General features: G+C 35.9%; 1 protein-coding gene across 1 annotated transcript in view; it reads right to left on the bottom strand.

Annotated features, from left to right (window-relative positions):
* COL5A2 (collagen type V alpha 2 chain) overlaps positions 1 to 26,142 on the bottom strand; it is a 167,043-nt gene that overhangs the window by 62,802 nt on the left and 78,099 nt on the right. Inside the window, exons 2-9 of the mRNA XM_004385591.2 lie at positions 22,601 to 22,825; positions 21,468 to 21,481; positions 19,066 to 19,098; positions 17,886 to 17,918; positions 16,784 to 16,837; positions 10,070 to 10,180; positions 8,666 to 8,743; positions 6,800 to 6,844 (exon numbers count right to left, since the gene is read on the bottom strand). Coding sequence (XP_004385648.1) covers positions 6,800 to 6,844; positions 8,666 to 8,743; positions 10,070 to 10,180; positions 16,784 to 16,837; positions 17,886 to 17,918; positions 19,066 to 19,098; positions 21,468 to 21,481; positions 22,601 to 22,825 — 593 coding nt within the window. The remainder of the gene's footprint in view (positions 1 to 6,799; positions 6,845 to 8,665; positions 8,744 to 10,069; positions 10,181 to 16,783; positions 16,838 to 17,885; positions 17,919 to 19,065; positions 19,099 to 21,467; positions 21,482 to 22,600; positions 22,826 to 26,142) is intronic.

The following is a 26,142-nucleotide window of genomic DNA, read 5'->3' as shown; positions in this document are numbered from 1 at the left end:
GCAAAAATCAAACAAAAATGAGGAAAAAATAGAAAAATTCACGGAAAAGGCAGACAAATCCATAGAAAATACAGACAAAAAAATGGAAGAATTCAGGAAAATAATACAGGAACAAAATGGCACAATAAATTCACAACTAGAAATCATACAAAAACAACAATTAGAAATCCAAAAAATAAACAAGATTTTAAAAATGGACAGTGTCATGAAAGGGCTGAGGAGCAGGTTTGAAACAATGGAAGACAGGATAAAGTGAAATAGAAGACAAACACTTGTACACAACTTTGAGGAAAAATCAGAAAAAAGAACAAAGGAAAATGAAGAAACCCTGAGAATGATGTGGGATAAAATCAAAAGCAAAAATTTGAGAGTGATTGGAGTTCCAGAACAGAGGGAGAAAACAGAAAACACAGACAGGATCACTGAAGAATTTCTGAAAGAAAAATTCCCTAATATCATGAAAGATGAAAAGCTGACCATCCAAGAAGCTAAATAAACGCCATATAGCATAGACCCAAAAGAAAATCACCAAGGTTTATCATAATCACAATCACTAAAGCCAAAGACAAGAAAGAATCCTGAGAGCAGCTCGAGAAAAATAAAAAGTCACATACAGAGGGGAAACAATAAGGCTAAGCTCTGATTATTCAGTAGAAACTGTGCAGGCAAGAAGGCAATGGGATGACATATATAAAACCTTGAAAAAAAAAATTGCTAACCAAGAATCATATATCCTGAAAAACTCTCATTCAAATATGATGGTGAAATTAGGACATTTCCAGATAAACAGAAATTAAGAGAATATGTAAAAACTAAACCAAACTTATAAGAATTATTACAGGGAGTCCTTCGATCTGAGAACAAACAATATCAGATCACAGCCTGAATCTAGGATGCAAGATTGTACCAGCCAGATACAAACCTGGGAAATGAACTCTCAAGGACTATCCAAAACCAAAAGAACTATGACAGGGGACCAGGCAGGTTAATATGCAAATGACAACAACATCAGAAAAATCAAACAGGAAATAAACGGTGTAGATATAGAACTTTCTAATGTAGAGGATGGCAAGCCGATACCAAGTAATAATAGACTGGTTCAAACCTAGGAAGATAAGGGTAAATTTCAAAGTAACCACAAAGAAAGTTAACAAACCTACTCATCAAAATAAAGAAGAAAAGCATAAAATCTCAGTAAAACAAAAACAAAAGAAATGAAAAAAAAATAGACAAACAAAAGGAATTCTACACAGGAGAGTAAGAGGAACAAAGAAAATGTTGGCACTACCAAAAAAAAGCACTAGATAATGACAACAATAAACTCACACCTATCAATAATCACACTGAATGTAAATGGCTTAGATGCACCCATAAAGAGAGAGACAGTGACAGAATGGAAAAAAAAAAAAAAAAAAAGGATCCATCAATATGCTGTCTACAAGAGACACACCTTAGAAACAAAGATGTAAATTTATTAAAAAATCAACAGATGGAAAAAAATATATCAAGTGACTATCTACCAAAAAATAGCAGGAGTGGCAACACAAATCTCAGATGAAATAGACTTCAAAACAAAATCCAGCATAAAAGACAAAGAAGGACAATATATACTGATTAAAGGAACAATCCATCATGAAGATATAACCATGATAAACATCTACGCATCCAATGACAGGGCTCCAAAATACATAAAACAAACTTTAACAGCACTGAAAAGAGAAACTGACAGCTCCACAATAATAGTAGGAGACTTTAACACACCAATCTCAGTAACGGACAGAACATCTAGGAAGAAACTCAGCAAAGATACAGAAGAGCTAATAAAGGGCACAATCAAACAACTTGCCCTCATAGACATATAGAACACTCCACCACTCCACCCAATGGCTGCAAAGTACACATTCTTTTCCAATGCACATGGAACGTTCACCACAATAGACCACATATTAGGTCATAGACCAACCCTCAACAAAATCCAAAACACTGAGATAATACAAAGTATCTTCTCTGACCACAATGCCATCAAGGTAGAAATTAACAACAGGAAGAGGAAGGAAAAAAAATCAATTACGTGGAGACTGAATAACACCCTGCTTAATAACCACTGGTTAATAGAAGAAATCAGAGATAGAATCAAAAAATTCCTAGAATCAAATGAGAATGAAAAAACACCATACCAAAACCACACCAGGCAGTCCTCAGAGGTCAATTTATAGCAATAGATGCACACATATATAAAAGAAGAAAGGGATAAAATTAAAATATTAGCTACACAACTTGAACAAATAGAAAGAGAGCAGCAAGAGAAGCCCACAGCCACTAGAAGAAAGGAAATAATAAAGATCAGAGCAGAAATAAATGACATAGAGAAAAAAAAAAAAGAAAGAAACAACAAAACCAAAAGTTGATTCTTTGAAAGGATCAACAAAATTGACAAACCACTGGCCAAACTGACAAGAGAAAAACAGGAGAGGATGCAAATAACCCAAATGAGAAATGAAATGGGGGACATTACAACAGACCCAACTGAAATAAAAAGGATTACAACAGAGTATTATGAAAAACTATACTCCAACAAATTTGAAAACCTAGAGGAAATGGACAAATTTTTAGAAGCACACTACCTACCCAAGCTAACACAAAGTGATGTTGAAAATCTGAACAAATCCATAACAAGAGAAGAGACTGAAAAGGTAATTAAAAAAAAAAAAAAAACCTCCCAACAAAAAAAAAGCCCCGGCCAGATGGCTTCACTGGAGAATTCTACCAAACATTCAGAGAAGAGCTTACACCAGTACTACTCAAATTATTTCAGAACATAGAAAAGGAAGCAATACTTCCAAATGCATTCTATGAAGCCAGCATAACCCTGATACCAAAACCAGGCAAAGATATCACAAAAAAAGAAAATCACAGACCAATATCTCTCATGAATATAGATGTAAAAATTCTCAACAAAATTCTAGCCGATAGAATTCAGCCTCGTATAAAAAAAATAATACACCACAACCAAGTAGGATTCATACCTGGTAAGCAAGGATGGTTCATCATCAGAAAATCAATCAATGTAATCTACCACATACATAAAAGGAAAGAAAAGAATCACATGATCATCTCAATTGCCAGAAAAGCCATTCAACAAAGTCCAACACCCATTCTTGATAAAAGCTCTCAGTAAAATAGGTATAGAAGGGAAATTTCTTCAACATAATAAAGGGCATATGCAAAACCGACATCATTCTTAATGGAGACAGGCTGAAAACATTTCCCTTGAGAACAGGGACAAAACAAGGATGCCCTTTATCACCACTCCTATTTAATATTGTCCTGGAAGTCCTAGCTAGAGCAATAAGGCAAGATAGAGAAATCAAGGGCATTCAAATTTGTAATGAAGAAGTTAAACTGTCCCTATTTGTGGATGATATGATACTATACATAGAAAACCCTAAAGACTCCATGAGAAAACTACTGGAACTAGCAGAAAGATTCAGCAGAGTAGCAGGATACAAGATAAACATACAAAAATCAGTTGGATTCCTACACACCAATAAAGAGAACAATGAAAGGAAATCAGGAAAACAATATCATTTATAACAGTCCCTAAAAAAATAAAATACTTATGAATAAATCTAACCAGAGATGTAAAAGACCTATACAAAGAAAACTACAAAACTCTACTGCAAGAAACCAAAAGAGATCTACATAAATGGAAAAACATACCATGCTCAGGGATAGGTAGAGTCAACACTGTGAAAATAACAATCTACCCAAGGCAATTTACAAATACAATGCAATCCCGATTCAAATACCAACAACATTCTTTAAAGAGATGGAAAAACTAATCGTTAACTTTACACGTAAAGGGAAGAAGCCCCGGATAAGTAAAGAACTATTGAAGAAGAAGAATAAAGTAGGAGGACTCGCACTACCTGACCTCAAAACATACTATACAGTTATGGTAGTCAAAACAGCCTCGTACTGCTACAATGAAAGTTACATTGACCAAGGGAACATAATTAAGAACCAAGATGTAAATCCACCCACCTATGGTCACCTGATCTTCGACAAGGGCCCAAAATCCATCAAATGGGGAAAAGACAGTCTTTTTGACAAATGGTGCTGGTAAAATTGGATGTCCATGTGCAAAAACCTGAAACAGGACCCATACCTCACATCATACACAAAAACTAATTGATCAAAGACCTAAATATAAAGCCTAAAAGTATAAAGTTCATAGAAGAAAAAATAGGATCAACACTAGCGGCCCTAATACACAGAATTAACGGGATACAAACCATAACTAAAAACACACAAACTCCAGAAGATAGCCTAGATAACTGGGATCTTCTAAAAATCAAATACTTATGCTCATCAAAAGACCTCACCAAAAGAGTAAAAACAGAGCTTACAGACTGGGAAAAAAATTTTGGCTATTACAAATCAGGCAAATTCTAATCTCTAAAATCTACAGGAAATTCCAACACCTCTACAACAAAAAGACAAATAATCCAATTAAAAAATGGGCAAGGGAAATGAACAGACACTTCACCAAAGAAGACATTCAAGTGGCCAACAGACACTTGAGGAAATATTCACAATCACTAGCCATTAGAAGAATGCAAATCAAAACCACAATGAGATACCATCTCACTCCAGCATTACTGGCATGAATCAAAAAAACAGGAAATAACAAATGTTGGAGAGGCTTCAGGGAAATCAAAACTCTTATGCACTGCTGGTTGGGATGCAGGATAATACAACTGTTTTTGGAAAATGATATGGCCTTTCCTTAGAAAACTAGAAATAGAAATACCATATGATCCAGCAATCCCACTCCTAGGAATATATCCTAGAGAAATAAAAGTCATCACATGAATAGATATATGCACACCCACGTTCATTGCAGCATTGTTCCCAATAGCAAAAAGATGGAAAAAACCTAGATGCCCATCAACAAATGAATGGATAAACAAACTATGGAACATACACACAATGGAGTACTATGCAACGATAAAGAACAATGATGAATCTGCAAAGCATCTCATAACATGGATGAATCTGGAGGGCATTATGCTGAGTGAAATAAGTCAATCACAAAAGGACACATATTGTATAAGACCACTACTACAAAAACTCATTAAAGGTTTACACACAAAAAGAGACAATCTGTGAGGGTTACGAAGGGCGGGGGGGAATGGAAAAATACTAGACAATGGGTAAGTGGTAACTTCGGTAAAGGGTAAGACAGTACACAATACTGGGGAAGCCAGCACAACTTGACCAAGGCAATGTCATGGAAGCTCCATAGACACATCCACACTCCCTGAGGGACCGAATTGCTGGGTTGAGGGCTGTGGTGCCATGGTCTCAGCAAACATCTAGCTAAATTGGCATAGCATAGTTTATAAAGAAAATGTTCTACATTCTACCTTGGTGAGTAGCATCTGGGTTCTTAAAAGCCTGTGAGTGGTCATCGAAGATACTCCACTGGTCTCACCCCTTCGGAAGCAAGGAAGAATGAAGAAAACTAAAGATGCAAGGGAAAGATTAGTCCAAACGACTAATGGACCACATCTACCACAGCCTCCACCAGACTGAGTCCTGTACAACTAGATGGTGCCTGGCTACCACCACTGACTGCTCTGACAGGGATCACAATAGAGGGTCCCCGACAGAGCTGGAGAAAAATGTAGAACAAAATTCTAACTTACAAAAAGACCAGACTTACTGGCCTGACAGAGACTGGAGAAATCCCAAGAGTATGGTTCCTGGACACCCTTTTACCTCAGTAATGAAGTCATTCCTGAGGTTCACCCTTCAGTCAAAGATTAGACAGACCTATAAAACAAAGCAAGACTAAAGGGGCACACCAGCCCAGTGGCAAAGACTAGAAGGGAGGAGGGTACAGGAAAGCTGATAATAGGGAACTCAAGGTTGAGAAGGGAGAGTGTTGACATGTCGTGGGTTTGTTAACCAATGTCATAAAACAATATGTGTACTAACTTTAATGAGAAACTAGTTTGTTCTGTAGACCTTCATCTAAAGTACAATTTAAAAAACTGGAAAACAAACTGAGAGTGCTAGCACAGAGTAAGTGTTCACTTAATGGTAGTTATCATCATCATCATCATCATCACGACTTCAACACCAACATTATCATCATCAACTATTACCTCTTCTATTTACCAGTGGCAGAAATACAAAATGACTTGAAGTAAAACTCCACACATGTCATAATGACAATATGGTAACCTTGATTGAGCTAAGGATTCTTTTCTTTCTTTAAAAGATTATTTCCTAATGCCTGTCAAATAACTACAAAAATAAAAATAGGTCTACATCATCATTTTACTGCCATTTGATAGGATGCAGAAAGAAAGTATGGTATTATGGTCTTTTCTGAAGATTCCACGGGTGATCACCTTGACTGTTATTGCTAATACTACCATGTGCTGATGGCCTTCTCTGATCTGATTTCAAAGCCTCAGAGTTGGTGCATAACCAATTAAGAGAGATTTCAGCATGATGTAAGATCTGTTATTTCAGTAGCAAAGACATATAATTATTGATATTGAAGTCACACAAAGAAATCAGATGACAAAAATTTAGTCCCATACAGAAACTTTGAAAAAAAAAAATACTGCGTATATTTCTGAGTGAAAATTAATTGAATACAGCCTATTCAAAGTAAGCACTACAATACACAATTTAAAGGCCATCCAAAAACAGTTGTGTCACACAGCCCTTCCTTGTGTTTTCTTTTTTCTACAGTATGTAATTTAATTATGAAAAGACTTACTTGCTGCCCTTGTAAACCTTGTGGTCCTCTTGGGCCAACAGGACCCTTAAAAACAAATGAGAGGAAAACATTGCATAGTGGTCATGACAATTAGATCAAACATTTCAAAAATGTTGAATCAGCTTTAGAATCTGGAGCAGGAAAGCTTTGACATTCGAGGATGATGACATTCTCCATCTGTATTCATATGGAATGCAGCTAAATTCAAGAAGATTAAAGCTTGGAATGATTTCTATACACACCCATGGTATCATGAAGAGAAATAAACAATATGTCTGTACACACCCAGTGTCTTTGGGACAAGAACATTTGCATGCCTAAAGAGTAATTCTGTTAAACCAGAATATACCAAAAAAAAAAGTCTTGGTAGGCTTAAAGTAGTTATCAAACTGCCTATTTAATTCTTCGGCTTCGAGACAGATAACTCTTTTACAGCTCAAATGAGCAATTAGAGTCTAAAGGTTTATCAAACCATCAACAATAATGACTATATTATGTTAAATGTCAGTTTAAAATTATCTAGAGTCCTGAGGTATGTGTTATTTCTTTCTTTCTTAAAATATACTGAAAGTATAGAAACTGTATCCACATAGTCTTTCCCGATTTAATGATAAAAAATTAAACGGGGTGTAACCAAAGGGAAGAAAACAAAAACACAATTTTAAAATTTATTAATTTATGTCTATATAATTTTTTAAAGTCACAATTAAAAAAATAAAATTATTTACATTAAAACCAAGTTTGTTCTTACGGCAAAAATTTAATTTTTTTTCAAATTTTTCAGCTATTTAGCAGTAAGAAAATAAAAGCTTTATTTAAAAAAATCTTAAAAACAAACATGTAATCTGAACTCTTCAATTCAAATGGATGAAAAATTCTTACATATTTCAGAAAAATAGCCCAAGATAATCTCTGAATGACACCAGAGTTCTAACGACTTAAAAATATACAAGCAAACAATGTCTAAGGTACTTACAGTGCTGGCCTTAAGGATGGGTAGAGGAGATGTTAACTATAAGGTATGACTCCACACTTCCTATTACCTGAAATTTCATTAACCTGGGATATGTTTAAATTATGTTATGAGCAAAAAAGCATGGAAGATTTGGTTTGGAAAGTGTTAATTCACTCAATGAGATCGTATTTCTCCAAATTCCCAAGTTAAAGTTCTTTCCCAGAAAAAAAAAAAAGAGAGACAGATTTTTTTTCTGGTTGTTGAAGAAATTAGAAAGAGGATGGGGATGGTCAGTGGGCCCACCACAAAACCTTGGAGTTGCTGGCATAAGGCAGCCAGAGAGTTAAGAAACGTAGAAAATAGTAAAAGTAGCAATAGCAAGACTTCTCTTATTTCGAAATTGTGGCAAAACACTATTTCTAACACCATAATTATATTTTTTTAATTAAAATGGCACAGTTTTTACTGTCATGGTAGTGGTTATATGCTTTACAATTCTTTACTTTCTGTGAATCACAGCTCTTCAATTATTAATGAAATATATGGACAATCCTTTATTAATAGTAATAAGTACTTTACACAGTTATTAATCATATACCACTGGAGTTTTAACTGGTACATAAACCCCACAGCGACCGTATAGAACAGCGTAGAACTGTCCCATAGGGTTTCCAAGGAGCGTCTGGTAGATTCAAACTGCTGACCTTTTAGTTGGCAAACCATAGCTCTTAACCGCTACACCATTAGGGTTTCCAACTGGTACATGGTGTGTCTGATAAGTTGAATGAATGAATAAATGAATGAATGTATTTAAGAAGACACATATTATTTCTTGACTAGCTACTTTCAACTTCTCTTTTTATAGTAGTTCTTCCATGAGTACTTTGGTTATCAGTAAAATGTATGCTTACCACAGAGCCAGGCATCAGTCCCATTTGACTCCCAAGTCCAAGTTTTTCATCCACCCCAGCCATCTGGGCTGAAAATGGCTGTAAAAGCAATGTGTTGACATTATTTTCATAGTAAAAAAAAGATACATCAACGTAGTGTTTTAAATTCATTCTGGGATTCTTAAAAAATAACTCTTCTGAGAATCATTTTTAACTTTTGACTTTAAAGCAAGGGAAAAGATTCGAGTTGTTTTTCATTGCATGTGCTTTGATTAAGCGTTCTTCTCCAGAGTATTTTATAACGATGTTGCTTCAGAACATCTGCTTCAATGGGTCAAATGTCTGACACTTGACAAAAGCATGGATCATTCTGATAAGTACTTAGCCAGTCTAATTGATTTTAGGCTTAAATCTCTTTATCTGATGTCCTGTCCTGTTTAAAGCATGCCAAACATCTGGACAAAGCCTGAAAGATGCCTTTATGACATGTGTAATAAGAGTCTAGATTCCATTTCAGACTGTTTAGCTTGTATGTGTCTTTTTTTTTTTCATGGCCAATAAACTTGAAATTGATAAGAATTTTATAATGCTCTTAACGAATCTCTGAATGTGCCAAGAGTTGAAAATGATTTTCATATTCACTTAGAAATTTGAAAAACTCTGGTAGGCAAATTGACCAAAATTGTTCATACAGATATTCCAGTAGTTATATGAATTTCTGGATTTTAGTGGTAAAAAGATGTCTATATTGTTTGAAAAATAAATTGGCAATTCTTTCTACAATCAGTTGAGAAACAAATGTATGAATTGTAAAACAAAACAAAAAAAATTGTATTTCAGGGCTCCGTATGTTCCTTTGTTAAGCTATGCAATCCTCTCATAAAATCTCCTATGTGTGCCTCTATGAATTCAAAGAAGCAGGAATATAAAGATATTTTGTTTTATTTTCCCTCAGGTCGGAAACAAATTCAGGAAATAATCAGGTAGTATTTTAAGGGTCAACTCAATGGTTCTTTCATATGTATCACCATGGATGTGTCCTCCTCACTTGGTTTGGAGGACATGACACAGACTTAGCATTCTGAGCTTAGAGAACAGCAGAAGAACAGGCATATATCTCTCTTTTCAGTTCAATGCTAGTGGTCCTTTAGAATCAACAGGAGAAAGAAGAAAGTTAATGAAGTCCAGAACAGACTTTGAAAGATATAAATTTGAAGTCGCCCTTTAAAAAATGCTACTTTGAATTTTCTAACAATTCCTTGTGGATTTAATAGTTTTATTGTTGTACATAGCAGCCTTACATTCAGTTTGCTACTCTCAAGGTTAAGGGTTAACCTCGGAACTAACACCATTTAAAACCATAACAATAAATCAATAATTTAATATATTACCTAAGTATGACATTGAACAATGCACGCAACTCACCCTGCTTATGCCATCAGGTCCTGGGTGGGATGGATGTCCAGGAGGCCCTGGAGAACCAGGTTGACCAGGAATACCTGGTTCTCCATCAATTCCCTGAGGACCACGGGGACCCTAGAAAAGCAAGCCAGTGGAAATTAGAACTCATTGTCAAATATGTACTTAGTAGAAAAGCTACAAGTGTAGACATCTTGATAGAGATGGAGGGGCCATTATTTAAAAAATTAATAGCAATCCAGCCACTTCACAGTAATTTCATCAACTACATCAATGCTGTCAATGTCAGCACTGGTCAGAGCTTCTACCATTAGGATATGGTCTTGTTAAGAATTTTACCCTTGAAGTGCTAAATTCCCAGTAATCAGCCTTCTTGGAATAATTATAAAATTGTATTCAGTTCAATACTCTAAAATAAGCTTCCTCATTTGACTGAGTTACTGTTCAATAGTATTCTAATCAACAATTTCTAAATTCCCTTGTCTGTTATATTACAGTTACTATACATGTGCCTGCTTAACTTCATCCTCTTGCCCCTAAAAAAGGTTGAGGGCCCCTTGGTGGGGTTTGTGTTTGTTTATATTTCTAATTTTTCTAATTCTTTGCATAGTTCCTGATACATGGTAGACACTCAGCATAAATATATTTTGACATTTCAGTCCTCTTTATTCTACTGCTTGATGTCTGGCACACTTTATTTTCTTTATCACCTCCAGAGATGGACCAGATCAATGAGAAATAGAGGGGAAGGTGCAGTGATCCAGCCAAGTTCTGGTTTTCAGAGAAAAGAGCAATGATTTCTGGCTGCTAAATCCCACCCTTCTCCAACACACATTGTAAATGCAGCTTGGGAAAATAGCCACGTCCTCAGTTCTGGAAACACTCCACCCCCTCAATTTCATCATTCCCACCAGTATTTTTTGGCTTTTCTCTTTAACCGAGAAGCCTCTTAATGGGCTTTATAAGGAAAGAAAGGCCTGAAGCCATCATAAGACAATATAACTTTTCTAATTAGAAGCAGGGATAGAGAAAAAAAAGTGGTGAGTGAATTAGAGTTTAATAGTAAAAGAAGCTTCTCATACCTAAAGATAGAACACCTACAGTAAGGACTTGAAACGCGAGCTGATAAAGCAGAGGGAATGATTTAGGGCAAGCTGAGGTGGTAGCAGAGGGGGCAGTTTACATGTGATGCTTTTGGGAGGGTGACATAACCACTATTCAGAAATTTAATAATTAATATCTTTCAATATATTCAAACATTCTTATAAATGTGTTTTTAGCTTTTAAAAATATTCTGAACCACTGTGTTAAATCAATAAGCAAACACATCTATTCAAATAAAAGTAGGTAACTTAACCTGAAAAATATGTTTAAAAAAAGATTTCTTAGAAAATTATTCTCATCCCTTAAAAATGAAACCCCTTATGACCATACCAATTCCACTAAACTACTGCTAATGCATTACACTCTTAATTATACAGGACAGAGGCTGACTTTAACTGCTATCTAGGACTCCCAGATCATATTAAAGTGGACAGTGTGAACTGGAAATTTATATTGTCAATGGTGACATGGACAAAGCAATAATCTGACCTAGTCAAACAGCCTTTCATGGAAAACTCTTGATGTGTTTGAAATGTGCAATTACTAATTGATAACCAGATATTAGGAGCCCTGGTGGCACACTGGTTTAAGCGCTTGGCCACTAACCTAAAGGTAGGCGGTTCAAACTCACCAGCCACTCTGAGAGAGAAAGATGTGGCAGTCTGCTTCCGTAGTGAAGATTGCAGCCTTGGAAACCTATGGGGCAGTTCTACTCTGTCCTATAGGGTCGCTAAAAATTGGAATCGACTTGATGGCAATGAGTTTGGTTTTGGTTTGGTTTAACCAGGTATTATTATATATAAAAGGAGCCCTGGTGGTACAGTGGTTGAAGTGCTTGGCTGCTAACTGAAAGGTTGGTGGTTCAAACCCACCAGTCGCTCCGCAGGAGAAAGATGTGGCAGTCTGCTTCCGTAAAGATTACAGACTTGGAAACCCCATGGGGCAGTTCTACTCTGTCCTATAAGGTCGCTATGAGTTGGAATCAACTCAGTGGCAATGAGTTTAGTTTTTGGTATTATATACAAGAAGTGAGTTAAAACATAATCTCTGCTTCCAAAGAGGTTTGCAAAGACAAAACAAACATAAACAAACAAAAATAAAATAAAAACTACATTTAGTGTCACTGAGAATGGAGAGAAGTTTGGGTAAATTAGCCTCAAAATAGATTGCATCCTTCTGCAGCCTTCTACGATGAATAATCATGTTTCAAAGTCTGCTCTGGGGGCAGCTAACTTTTTGTTCACTTTGTGAACCTTTCAGAACTTCCATGGCATCTCCTCTAAATAGTCTGCATGACTTACTCTTATACAAATTGATATTGCAGTTATTGAAGGAAAACTTTTGAAAATGATCAAAATTAAATGAACATAATGTACAAGATTACAAGTGAAAGTAAAAAAAAACACTACAATCCATGATCATTTTTACTGATAAACATTGAAAACATAAATTATAATTCTGGACTCCATTAAAAATTATGTATGTTAATATTTCCAAGTGAGCTGAATTGCATAATTTTTATATGAAGGTAAGTGTTTTATTTATCATCACTCCCTCCCATCTCCCAGGACACTTCGTAGTATCCCAGGCAGCAATCTGCAATAAAAAGTACTTGTAGATTGCCACTAGGTGGCAATCATTAAACGTCCACAAGTAGAAAAGAATTGACTCAGAATCTTCAAGAACTTTATGCCCTACTGGTTAATAGTATCTCGCCAAAAGTAAAGAAAAAAGAAATCATAAAATGTTAGAGCTGGTAAGATCTGGTAGATTTCCCATTTTATGGATGAGGAAATTAAGACCAATAGAGATTAAGTGACTTGTACAATTAGAATTCAAGAATTCCAGCAAAGAGAATAGAGATTTCTTAAAGAAAACATTTTGTAAGTCTACTTTTGTTATGACAAAATGAACACATCTTCCTCAGAGGGTCTGCCCCTCATCCTATGAATGTCCCAACCCTTCTATCTAGCAATATCTTGGCCAACATAAAAGGACAAGAGGTACCACAAACTGTTGCCTCAATCTAAACACAATTTTATTTTTGCTCTGCTTCTGAACTTTACCCATGTAAACCAGAGTCTCAAGAATAACCAATCTTGATACATTTTGTAACTGCTCTTCCCTAAATGGATAACACTTTAAAAACAAGAATTTATAGAAGTTTAGAAGTCACTAATAAGACTCAATAAAATAACTCACATTGAATTAGAGCAACCCATAGCTTTTACCTCCAGCCCCAAGTCTTCTAGGAGCTGCTTAGCCGGACTAAAGCTATGACTATCACAATATAGGGTGATATTGCAATCTACATACTATTTTTCTCCCCCTGCTTCCATTGCCATTAAACACTACAGAAGGCTCACAATGTACAGCAGCGTTTCTCAACCTCAATACTATTAACATATTGGGCAAAATAATTCTTTGTTGAGGGGGGATGTCCTATGCATTGCAGCCTATTTGGCAGCAGGCCTGGTTTCTACTTACTAGATGTCAAGAGCAATATTCCACATACAGTTATTTTAACCAAAATTGTCTTTAGACATTGTCAAATGTTCCTTGGGGGTGGGTAGAGGAAAGATTTCTCCAGATTAAGAACTACTGATATAGGGATATTCTCAGGAAATCTTCCGTACTAGCCAATGATCATGCTATCTCTCATCACATGTCCTCAGTTTTAAGCACATTGTCCAGGTAACTTCAGTAACAAACAAGCAACCTGTCAGGGGATGGAGAGTCAATGGTATGATGGAGCCGATGTGCACTGGCCCATGAGAGCCAATTATGCACATCTCTTCCCAACTCCATATTCTGTGACCTCATGGCGATAGCTTGAAATTGGCCATGGTGGGAGTATTTACACCAGGAAAATCAGCAAAAGCTATCAATCAGGGATTTTAAAAAGAAAGAGCTTGTTTTTACACATTTACCAGCATGCTACTGATGTGATTAAGAAAGAACAGATTTCCTATTTGGGTATCTGCCAGGATTGTCTTGGTTAATTCCTCATAAATAACCATTTCATGCTCTTAACCACAAGGTCCCTGGGTGGCGCAAACAGTTTGTACTTGGCTGCCAACTGAAAGTTCAGGGGTGCAAACTCACCAGCAGTGCTGCGGGAGAAAGGCCTAGTGATCTGCTTCCATAAAGATGACAGCTAAGAAAATGCTACGGAGATCAGTTCTACTCTGTAACACATGAGGTTGCCATGAGTCAGAATTGACTGGATGGCATTGGGTTTGTTTGTTTTTACTTATTCTTAACCCACCTACCTCTGGCTAGTCTCACCTTATTTTTCCTCTCTCTCTCTCTCACAAACACACACACACACACAAGCACACACACATGCACACACTCATACCCAGTTCCTACTGATGGTCTCAGACCTACCAAGACAGAAAATTAAGCACATCACACACTAACTCAAGTAGGGGTGAAAAGAGAATTAAGAGGGGGTGAGGAGTATGTTCACTGGATTCCAACTATCTTAGTTAGCTAGTGCTGCTATAACAGAAATATCAAATGTAGATGACTTTAACAAACAGAAATTTATTCTCTCATAGTCTAGAAGGTTAGAAGTCCGAATTCAGGGTGCCAGCCCTAGGGGAAATCTTTCTCTTTCTGTTGGCTATGGGAGAAGTCATTGTCATCAATCTTCCCCTGCTCTAGAAGCTTCTTAGTACAGGGACCCCAGGTCCAAAAAACACGCTCAGCTCCTGGAGCTTCTTTCTTGGTGGTATGAGCTCCCGTCTCTCTGCTTGCCTCTCTCCTTTTATCTCTTGCAAGATAAAAGGTGATGCAGGTCACACACCAGGGAAACTCCCCTTATATTGGATGAGGGCTGTGACCTGAGTAAGGGTGTTGCATCCCACCCTAATCCTCTTTAACATAACCTAATCTTGCCTCATTAACCATAGGCAGAAATCAGGATTTACAACACATGGGAAAATCACATCAGATCACAAAATGGTGGACAACCACATAATACTGGGAATCATGGCCTAGCCAAATTGATACGTATTTTGGGGGGACTATTCAATCCATGACACCAACCAAGGATTCTGGAAGTCCTGCCACTGTTCCCAAAGCAATGTCACCTGGAGATAGGACCCAGATTTACCAATTACTGTGGGCACAAGTGCGTTGATTCAAAATATTTTCTGTATGACCCCTAAGCGTTTCAGCTATCTCTGTCATCCTAGGCCTGAGCAGGCTTCTGGAGAGCTACCAACAGTGTTCAAGCTACCAACAGTGGTGAGACAGCTCGACAGAACAACAATGAAGAATGGGGCATAAGGCAATCTGGCCATAGCCTTGCCTTCCCCTCATAGGCACTCTGGAGACATTCCCATTCGCCTGCGTGCCTGCAAATACAATCCACAATGCCCGCTCAAGTTTGGAAAATCTATTGGCATCATGCTATACCTGTTAAAATGTGTAGAAATGTGAACTATTATCAAGGATGAAACTAGTGGTGGAAGTTCCAAGGGGCATGGTCTAAAATATGTTTGTTTGTTGTTTTTACATTTACATATTCAAGGTTATTTGTCGTTTCCTTGCTATTCTATTTTTCCCATTTAGAAATAGAAAAATACATATTTAAAGGCTAAAAATCCATAAAGAGTTAAATTTAAGTAGATATTATTAGAGAGAAAATTAAATAGCACAAATAAATTTTTTGGATTGAAACATGAGACAATAATAGAAACACACAATACAGTTATTTAGTATATTAAGAGCATTAGATTTCGGGATTGAGATATAAAAACAAAAAAAGAATTTTATTCCTAGGATTTGAGAACAATATGTATTCTGTACAGGTATCCAAAAGTAGAAAACCTTTGATATGATTATATAATATCCTCATTTTACTCAAAGGTCCAAAAAGAAAAAAACATTGCCGTCCAGTTGATTACGACTCATAGCAACCCTATAGAACTGACCCATAGGGTTTCCAAGGAGCGGCTGGTGAATTCAAACTGCTGACTTCTTGGTTAGCAGCCAAGCTCTTAACCACTGTGCCACCAGGGATCAATCTCAAGGGTATAGGCTGATATTTAAATTTAAATGTGTTAGCTTTGTTCTTGTAATGAAGTTGTTGACTTTTAAACTTACTCCTTTGGTGGCTCTTCTTAGTAAAAAATGTAGTGTTACTTGGGAAATAAATTCATTGTACAATCACTTGAAAGAAAATTATATTCTCTAATAATCTCTTTTTCCTCATCCAGTTTAGTTATTCCTATAGCAACCACAGATCCCAGAACTGGGGTGTATCATCTCAGTGGTACATTCTTGGCATTACTCATGAGTTACAATTTCTGAAAACAACCTGAGGTGCTAATTACGTTTCCTTAGATTCTACTCATTTTAATTTGACCATATAAAGGACAAGGAAATATCATTTGTGTTATCTAATAAAGATAATATGTAGTTATTAGCATGTGATAATTTCCTCTGAATCAGGAGAGATACACAATCACTTTATGTCCTGAATTCTCTGTAACACTCGATGGGGGGTGGAAGGGGAACAGGCTCCATCTCCTGGCTGCACCGGGGAGCACTGAGCAGACGGCTGACTTGGTGCACGTTCACAAAAGAAAACTGCTGCCAACTTACAGGTCTTCCTTTTGGGCCTCGCTCTCCTCTCGGTCCTTGTGATCCTGGAGGCCCCTAAAACAGAAAATAATGGTCATTACTGCTCAATGTTTGCACTTCGGTTTGCTTTTATTTTAAAGATTTGCTGTACATAAGAAATGTGGAAAGCAGAAATATCACACTTCTCAATTCAGTTCAGTTTAAGACTATAGAGAATAAAGTCATTGCATATAAAAGCTCTGTGTACACAGTAGGGCTGTTTAGTTTAGCAGTGAAGCTTGAAGGCCTGTGAAGAATTAGGTGCTATATTACAGCATCATGGCGCCTAATGAGCTGACTGTATTAGCTCAAAACAGTAATTGCAAAGTTGTAAGGATCATTTTACTGTGTAGTCCTGTGTAGTCTTTGCCACTAAATTCTGGGCGCAAAAATTTACAGTTCAGATTTTGAGAACTACATAAATATTCAAACCTCGAAAGTATCAATTATCAGAGGAAAAGTGTGATTTCACACCGGTACATGATACCCCCAAACTATTCATAATTGTTCAAGCTGCCGATGAAAGAAACAGAAAGAAAAGCCCCTTAGCCTTTATGTACTATGCTTTACATACCTTCACCTATATTTTTTTTTGCTTGATTTAGAATGTCGCATCATCTTCATTGTATAGTTAAAAACCCACTTAGGATTTTCCAAATAATAATCACGTCATTTCTCCCCGAAAATAAAACGTAACAATTATATTCCAAAAGTGGTGTTATTGTGCTAACATCTTAAAATGTCTTTTTTTTTCCCTAGGAAATGGCAGCAGTTGACATATCTTTACTATTTTCCCTATAGAATATTCTTCAAAGAAAGTTTCAATTGCATTATGAAAACTAGATTATTTACTCTGTCCAACATACAACATCGTTCATCAATTCAGCATGAAATAATCCTCTGTGTGTTATTCCTTGCTGCAAAGAAATACCTAACCTTGAAGATGTTTCAAGGCAGGCTGTTTTAAGAAACCAAGCATCATTATTTTACATGCCATTGACTTCTCGTGAATATAATATCCATAGGGAGTTTAAGCGTCTCAAAGAACATAAGAGTACGGTGAATATTGGAGGACATTACTTACCGCTGGTCCCGGACGACCACGTATGCCTGTTACCTAAACAATAAACAAGATAATCAGTAAAGGTAAAGTTTCTAGAGTTCTAAAAAGTCAATAAATCAAACCAAACCCACTGCCGTCAAGTTGATTTTGAATCATTGCAACCCTATAGGATAGAATAGAACTGCCTCATAGAATCTCCAAGGCTGTAAATCATTATGGAAGCAGACTGCCACATCTTTCTCCCGCGGAGTGGCTGGTGGGTTTGGACCACTGACCTTTCGGTTAGCAGCTGAGCTCTTTACCCACTGTGCCACCAGGACTCAAAAAAGTCAATAGTCAAAACAAATAAGAATAACAACAAAAGCCACAGTGAATTTCTTTTTAAAGAAGTGAATGTTTTGTCAGTTGATGCACACCTTCTCTTTGCCTTGTGAGCTAAGATAGTATCTAATTAAAACTCCACTACGAGAAGCACCGTTGAAATTATTTCTCCTCTCTATGCTTAAGTTTCCTCCTCTGTGAAATGGAAATAATGATTATGAAAATACTTCCCTCAATAAATATCTGTAAAACACTTAAAACAGTACTAAGCCATAGTAATTACACATAAGTGTTTTTAAATAAAACAATAACTATGATTTTGTTTTTAAGCACTCTTTGTGAAGAACAAGCCAATTTAAAAGCAAAGCAAAATGCAAACACTGCAAAATAAATCGACATGTATATTCTTTTGTCTTGAGAGAGTGGTAACTCCTTTAAAATCTTAACGTCTTTGAGAGTGGTGTTTGAAGAATGTTTGTCCTATCTAATAATATACTTTTGATAATCTACAAATCTAAAGAATTCTTATACAACATAGAATTTTCATTAGAATCATAACATGATATTTCCAGGAGTGTGAAACATTAAACAATGTATTTCAATATAGATTACACAGTTATTTACACTATAAAAAATTATACATCTTAACTACCACAACATATTTAATTTGTAAAAATCTGATTCTGAATTTTTATCTTTAGCATAAAAGTCAGGAATACAGAATATTAAATATTGAATTAAACACAGAGTTACTCTTTTTCATGTTTTTTATTAATCAACTTAGCTATAGTATGGTTGCATATTATTGTTTATACAATCTAAAAAAAAATGTTATTTTATAACCAAACTACATGAAAACAATATATATATATACACTTACAATAGGCACTAATCCTGGTTCTCCTTTTTGTCCCTGTGAAGAAAAAAAAAACAGTTCAACTAGTAAAATAATGGCTTATTGGGCATGAGTATGTCATACCAGAATATGCCATGTAAACCCTGGGACCTTCTATATAAAAAATATAAGAAATGAGAAAAGAAAATTAACAGTCAATTTTTTGTATGTTTAATGATATTATTTATGAAAAAAAGAATTATTTCCTCATCTGAAAGACACAAAAATAAAATCAATATAATGTGTAGTGAAAAGGAATAATTTATAATTTCACTTCAGTTTTTACAGAAATCAAATCCAAAAAGTTGACTAGAGCAAGAAATCATTGTGATGAAAAGATGTAAAGTCAAAGTATCATAATGAAAACTACTCAAAAGCTGAAAAGAAAATCTAGATAATTTTGTATATTTGGATTATCAGTCTTGTTACATGCCACCTAGTAATGTGTCAGATACCATTCCCAAGCTGCTTGCCACTCTTTTTTAGAACTCATGGAAGAATCTAAGAAATAATACAAGATATGCTCATCTTAAGACAAAAATAGAAAAGAGATAATAATTCTAGTCAGGTAATTCCCAGTCTCATGATCATGTATCAGTCTACATCCTCCATGTGGCCCCCAGAAATTCACAATAAATTATTTTTTAATATATTAATTTCCATTACTATATTATGAAATAATGCTTTTTACAGGGCAACTGGAGAGGGTGAATAATAAATTTAAGGGTTATAGCTACAATTTAGAAAAAAGCAAGAGGAATGAGTTCTATTTACTAAATTTCTCCTTTCACATATTGTTCTTTTATTTGATTATTAAAATAATACGTCTTCACAGTAGGGAGTTTTGAAACTAGAGGGAGTATACAGAAGAAACTAAAAATCAAGCTCAGTGGGAGATAACCATCGTTAACATTCTAGCAGTCCTGGTTTCCCATCATGTACATACAATCTGCTTTGTGTAATCAATGCCTTACTGTTTTGCTCTTTCATTTTTGTTTTCATTTTTACAATAAAAATAACATTACAATGAGCATTCTTGTTCATAAATGTTTGTGTGGCATCTCTGATTAATACTTTATAATATGTTTCTATAAGTTAAATTTGTGAGTTAAAGATCATTCCTATATTTGTTCCTGATCTAGATCACCAAATTGTACCCCTGTAAGGTACAATCCAATTATACTCTTCCAAAAATATCTCACACCTGACTAAATTTGGTAAAGTGAAATTTAAAAATTATTTTACAATCTTGATAGTCTTAACGATGGACTCAATGATAGAACTAGTAATACCCTGATCATACTGGCTGATAATTCTAATGATGAGGTAGCTACTACTTCAGAAGTCAGAAATAAATTGAGAATTCAGAAGAGGGAAATGGCCCTGCAAAAATAGGAGGAAGTTCTATACGCGCAAATACAAGATAGAATCTGGAGAGACTAAAAGACAGCCCACACAGAAACTAGGAGACAAATGATCAACATGTTTGGGCTGCACAGCAAGATGGGCTTATTTCTCTATTTCCATATCTGATAACTTCTAGACTTGGTCTTTCCATTTTTAAAATAGAGCGAAGATAATAGTAGCTTTGTGTTATGGATTGAATTGTGTCCCAAAAAAAATGTATTGAAATCCTGACCATGCGTTGTAGGCCTTGGTACAGCAGGTTACCTTCCATAATGCAATGTAATCACCTTCCATATGCAATCTAGTGTAGTATAATCAACCGCTCAGTTGAAGTCATACCAGTGTAGGCTGTAGCAGAACACTTTAAATCACTTCTGAGTTCTGAGTTATAAAAACAGCAGAATGAACACAGATATGCATACATAGGGGAAGGATTGCCTACAAGCAAAGGAACGAAGGAACACCTGGGGCTATGAACAAGAAGGAACTGACAGGGCAGAGAACTGATCTGGGCTTTTACCCTCCAGAGCTGTGAGGAAATTGTTCTTTACTTCCCAATCAATGGGAGAGGGACCACCATCTTTCTTCCTTTCTTCTTTCTTTCCTTCTTCCCTTCCTTACATTCTTTCTTGTATCAAATACACATTGCACTTCTAATATACGTAAGGCATATACTAAGGACTGTAATAAGTGCAAGGGATACAAAGGGTAATAAGACATATTCGCAGTCCTTAAGGAACTCACAAGCTTGTGGCAGAAACAGATATATAAATGAAAATTAACCATAAGGTAATTAAAATAGAGGGATCTGTTAATCTATAGGCACAGTAGTTGATCTGCGTTCATATATTTATCACAGTGTATTTGTATGGTACCTGGTACTTTGCAAAAGGTCTTCAAACACTTTAAGGCACAGTATGTGTGGATATTATTAAATAAATTCTACTTATGAAAAAGAAACTATGAAAAGTAAAGCTTACCTTTTTTCCCCTACCTATAAAAAGAAAAGAATAAATATGTTATTTTATGGAAAAATGGTTATTGAGAATCAGCTAAATATTTACTTTAAATGATAAGATTCTTGTGGAGTTAAAATTTGACTTAACAGATTTCCCTATCACCAGTAGGCAGAACTCATAAGTTGTTTGGGCTCAATATTTCCATAAGAGACAAAACAATACATCCCTTTGGAAAACTCTGACACCTGAATATTCTTCATATCATTTATATAGCATTTGAAATTTATTAAATTACAAAATTAGTTATTAAAATTATAATGAATTATCTTCAATCAATATTCTCTATTTTATTTTTGTTTCTTATGCTTTTTGAGTAGGCTAGTCATTCATATAGTTCAAAAACCAAAATGTATTGAAGGTATACAATTCTACACTGGGAAATCTCCTTCAATCCCTGTCTCCTTCCCTTATTTCCTATGTTTCACCCTCATAGAAAGCCAGTGTTACTGGTTTCTTGTGTATTGTTCTCAAGATTCTTTTTAAATATATAAACACATTTATGGAATCGAGTCGATTCCAATCATGGTGACCCCATGTATTACAGAGTAGAACTTCTCTATAGGGTTTTCTTGGTGTGAACTTCTGAAATTTTGGAATCTGTATTTCAAACCACCAATCTTTAGGTTTGTAGGGTATTGCAAACCACTTGCAATACCAAAGGATTTTCCTAGCCGACATTGAAGGTATGCTGCATTTATGGGCCAATGCAATAGAGGGTGCTGTGGCATTAAATTATATTAGAAATAATTATTCTGTTTTCAAGGACAAAATTGGCACCAGAAAAGATAAGTGTATTTTCTAGGCCTCCTCTTGGACATGAATGGACTTAGAAAATTAACAAATATCTTGGCGACATCCACCATGAATATGGTAACAACAACAATCTTAAGTGCTAAGAGAACTCTCAAATTAGAAATAACCACTTAAAATTCAGCCAGAAGGTTTCCCTGGTTTTTAGACAAAATGGGGGAGTGAAATTATTAACCCCAAAAACCATTCAGTAGTAGCTTGATTATTCTCATGGATTGCTTAACCCCAGCAGCTGTAAAGATGAGTCATTGAATCAATTCTGAGTTGGTCCTAAGGATTCTTACCAAAATTGGTGTCACTACTGCCAGCTGTATGTGGACAGACAGGACAGCATTCCCCAGGAGGAGTGATAGGATCGGCACAGTCGAGAACATCTTGGCACTGTATCTTGTCACAAAGAATAGCTCCATTGTCACAGACACATATCTGGCAAGGGGCAGGTTTCCAAATGTCTCTGTTTAAGTACATCTGGCCATTCTGAGTGCAGGCTATTTCTTCATCATAACTCTCTAGAATAAGAAGAAAAAGGAAAAAATTAGAAGTTAGTAAACTTTTGAAATTTTGGAATCTGGTGAGTCATCTTGTGGTATTGTTAAGTGCTCTTGAGTTGGTTCTGACTCATAGTGACTCTATGTAGAGCAGAACAAAATACTGCCTGGTCTTGCACCTTCCTCACAACCATTGCTATGTTTTAGCCCATTGTTGCAGCCACTGTGTCAACCCATCTTGTTGAGGGTCTTCCTCTTTTTCACTGACCCTCTACTTTACCGAGCATGATGTCCTACTCCAGGAACTGATCCCTCCTGAGAACATGACTAAGTATGTGAGATGTAGTCTCACCACCCTTGCTTCTAAGGAGCATTCTGGCTTTACTTCTTCCAAGACAGATTTGTTCATTCTTCCGGCAGTCCATGGTATATTCAGTATCCTTCTCCAACACCGTAATTCAAAGGCATCAGTTCTTGTTCGGTCTTCCTTATTCATTGTCCAGCTTTTGCATGCATATGAGGTGACTGAAAATACTATGGCTTGGGTGAGGCACACCTTAGACCATGTATGTCAGAGTCATCTCATGCGTTCTAAACAATACTAGGCTAAGCAGCAACCTCACAAGGAGACAAAACACAGATAAACCTACTTTAGTATTTACATATAACCAACCAGTCACCATAGGGTTGATTCCAACTCATGGCGATCCCATGTGTGTCAGAGTAGAACTGTGCTCTATAGGGTTTTCAATGGCTGATGTTTCAGAAGTAGATCACCAGGCCTTTCTTCTGAGGTGCCTCTAGTGGAGTCAAACCTCCAGTCTTTCAGTTAGCAGCCTAGCATGTTAACCACTTGCACTACACAGAGACTTCATTTACATATCAAGCAATATGTAATTTATCATGAAATAAGTATAATATTTACATCTTAGCATGGTAGGTAAAAAAGTGATCCAAAATAGATACACTTAATCAGAGAAAGCTTCCTACAAGATTTTATGTTTGAAGGTATAAATGACCAAAGATAGGAAGATTAGTAAGGAGAAACGCAAATAGACTTTTTGAAAAAAGGAAGAAAAAGATGGGCAGATCAAAGAGAATTATATGATTTTGGTGTTTGGGTAACCCTATTGTGACTTTCAACTCACAATAAACTTTTAAACCTCAGAACAAGAAACAATATGTATTCATGTGCCATGGAGGAAAACTTTTTAAAATATTTTGAACATAAAGTAAGAAAGAATAGCTGTGTCCCGTTTATAGAAGAGGTCGCCTCTAGACATTCTAAACTAAAGGTGCCTACTAAACTGTACGGGAAATGTAAATCTAGGTGATGAGTTACTTATCTTTGCATCAAAATTAAGGCGCATCATGGCCAATACAATATAGTAAGTTGTTCTATAATGTCTGCAAAATACTTTTCTATACTTAGGTAAAAAATTAAGGAAGATTGGGAGAAATACACACACACATGCATACATATAGTAATAACAATTCTATTATTCATTAATTATAAATTAAATACACATATATTTTACTTTGTGATCTTATATGAAACTAAACTACATAGTATTTTAAAACATGAAGTGGATCATATTAAAAACAAAAACCAAGCCCACTGATTCCGACTCATAGCAACCCCATAGGGCTTCCAAGGCTGTAAATCTCTACAGAAGCAGACTTGTCATATCCTTCTCCTGTAGAGCAGCTGGTAAATTTCTAACCTCTGACTTTTCAGTTAGCAGTCCATCGCTTTAACCACTGAGCCACCAGCACTCATGGATCATATTCTGCTTAAATTCTTCAGGAAATTTCCAACTACTTAAATTCAAATTTCTAATGAGGCTTAATGGTCATGCATAATCTGCACTTGCCTACCAGTCCAAAAGTGTTTAATGTCAGCTTCTCCTCACACACTATCCTCTAGCCACACTAATCTTCTTTCTGTTAACTTGAAAAGGCAAATATCCCACCCCTCCCAGTCTTTGCACAACTTCATCCCTTTGCCTGGGACTGCCTTCCCCTCCCTCATCCCAGCCTCTCGTGATTTGCTGGGATGGATTACTTGTCACTTTTCCCAAAACTTCTTCTCTGACTACCTATATAGACTTCTCTCACCTAATAGACATGCTTTGCATAACACTTTAAAGAATTCATTCGAGTTGGTATTATACGAGACAATAGAACAGTTTCTAAATTGTGAACTGATAGGCAAAAATCACTGCCCTCGTGGAACTTATCACAATTCATACTAATTTATTTTTACTTGCTAATTTTCTTATCACCTGCATTAGACAGTAAACTCCAGGAAAGTAGAGGTTAGACATGTTTTGATTATCATTGTCTTTCTAATGCTTGATGCTATACCTTACATAAAGCTGACATTCAATAAATGCTTATTGAATGGATGGGTATGAATAAATGAATGAATGAATGAGTCTAAATTATGGTTCACTAACTTAATTGCACCAGCTTTCACTTTGTACTTTGCAAAAATAAAACTGAAAACTTAAAGACTGTATTTGCAAGCAGTTGGTGAAAGAATTTATCACTTGGCATATCTTACAAACATAAAACAAACAAACAGAAAAAAAAAAAAAAACATTGCCGTCAGGTCAATTCCAACTCATAGTGACCCTATAGGACAGAGTAGAACTGCCCCATCAGATTTCCAAGGAGCGGCTGGTGGATTCAAACTGCCAACCTTTTGGTTAGCAGCCGAGCTCTTAACCACTGCACCAGCAGGGCTCCTCTTACAAATATACTCAGGTAATAATGCAGAACCCCAAATGAAAATGATTTCAGTTAGGGTCAAGATTTTCCCTGAAACTTTCATCTCCCTAGCTTAGAAAGTTCTTCCTGGATAGCATTTTTCTTACCGCTCTCTTGTATATATTATGGAAGACTCTGCTTCACATATTTAGTCTTTCATCACAGATGTTTGGCAAGTGGAAAATTGCTTTCAGAGCATGTCACCAGATCCTCATAGTTTCTCGTGCTTTTCATAAGAAAGAACACTAAGTTTCTAATCCACTTCATCTTCATCAAAAGATTTTTATCACATAATACATAGACAATCAACAAAACAGTATTGGCTCTGTGTACATAGTACTATTATAGGCATTTTAAACCAATGATAAAATAGGACTCCCGTTTTAATATGCTTTGCAGCAGAACTATTTTTAAAAAATAAAGAAATTTGTACATCGAATAAGAAGTATGACCTTTTAAATGAAAAATCATTTTGAAATGATGTTCCATGATGACCATTTCCACAAAACGCAACCTATATTGAAATAATCTTACATCCATAGACCACTGAAGAATCTCATTAAGTA

This window comes from Trichechus manatus, unplaced genomic scaffold (assembly GCF_000243295.1).
Source record: "Trichechus manatus latirostris isolate Lorelei unplaced genomic scaffold, TriManLat1.0 scaffold00142, whole genome shotgun sequence".
NCBI classification, from domain to species: Eukaryota; Metazoa; Chordata; class Mammalia; order Sirenia; family Trichechidae; genus Trichechus; species Trichechus manatus.
This window is presented reverse-complemented; position numbering and strand designations above follow the sequence as displayed.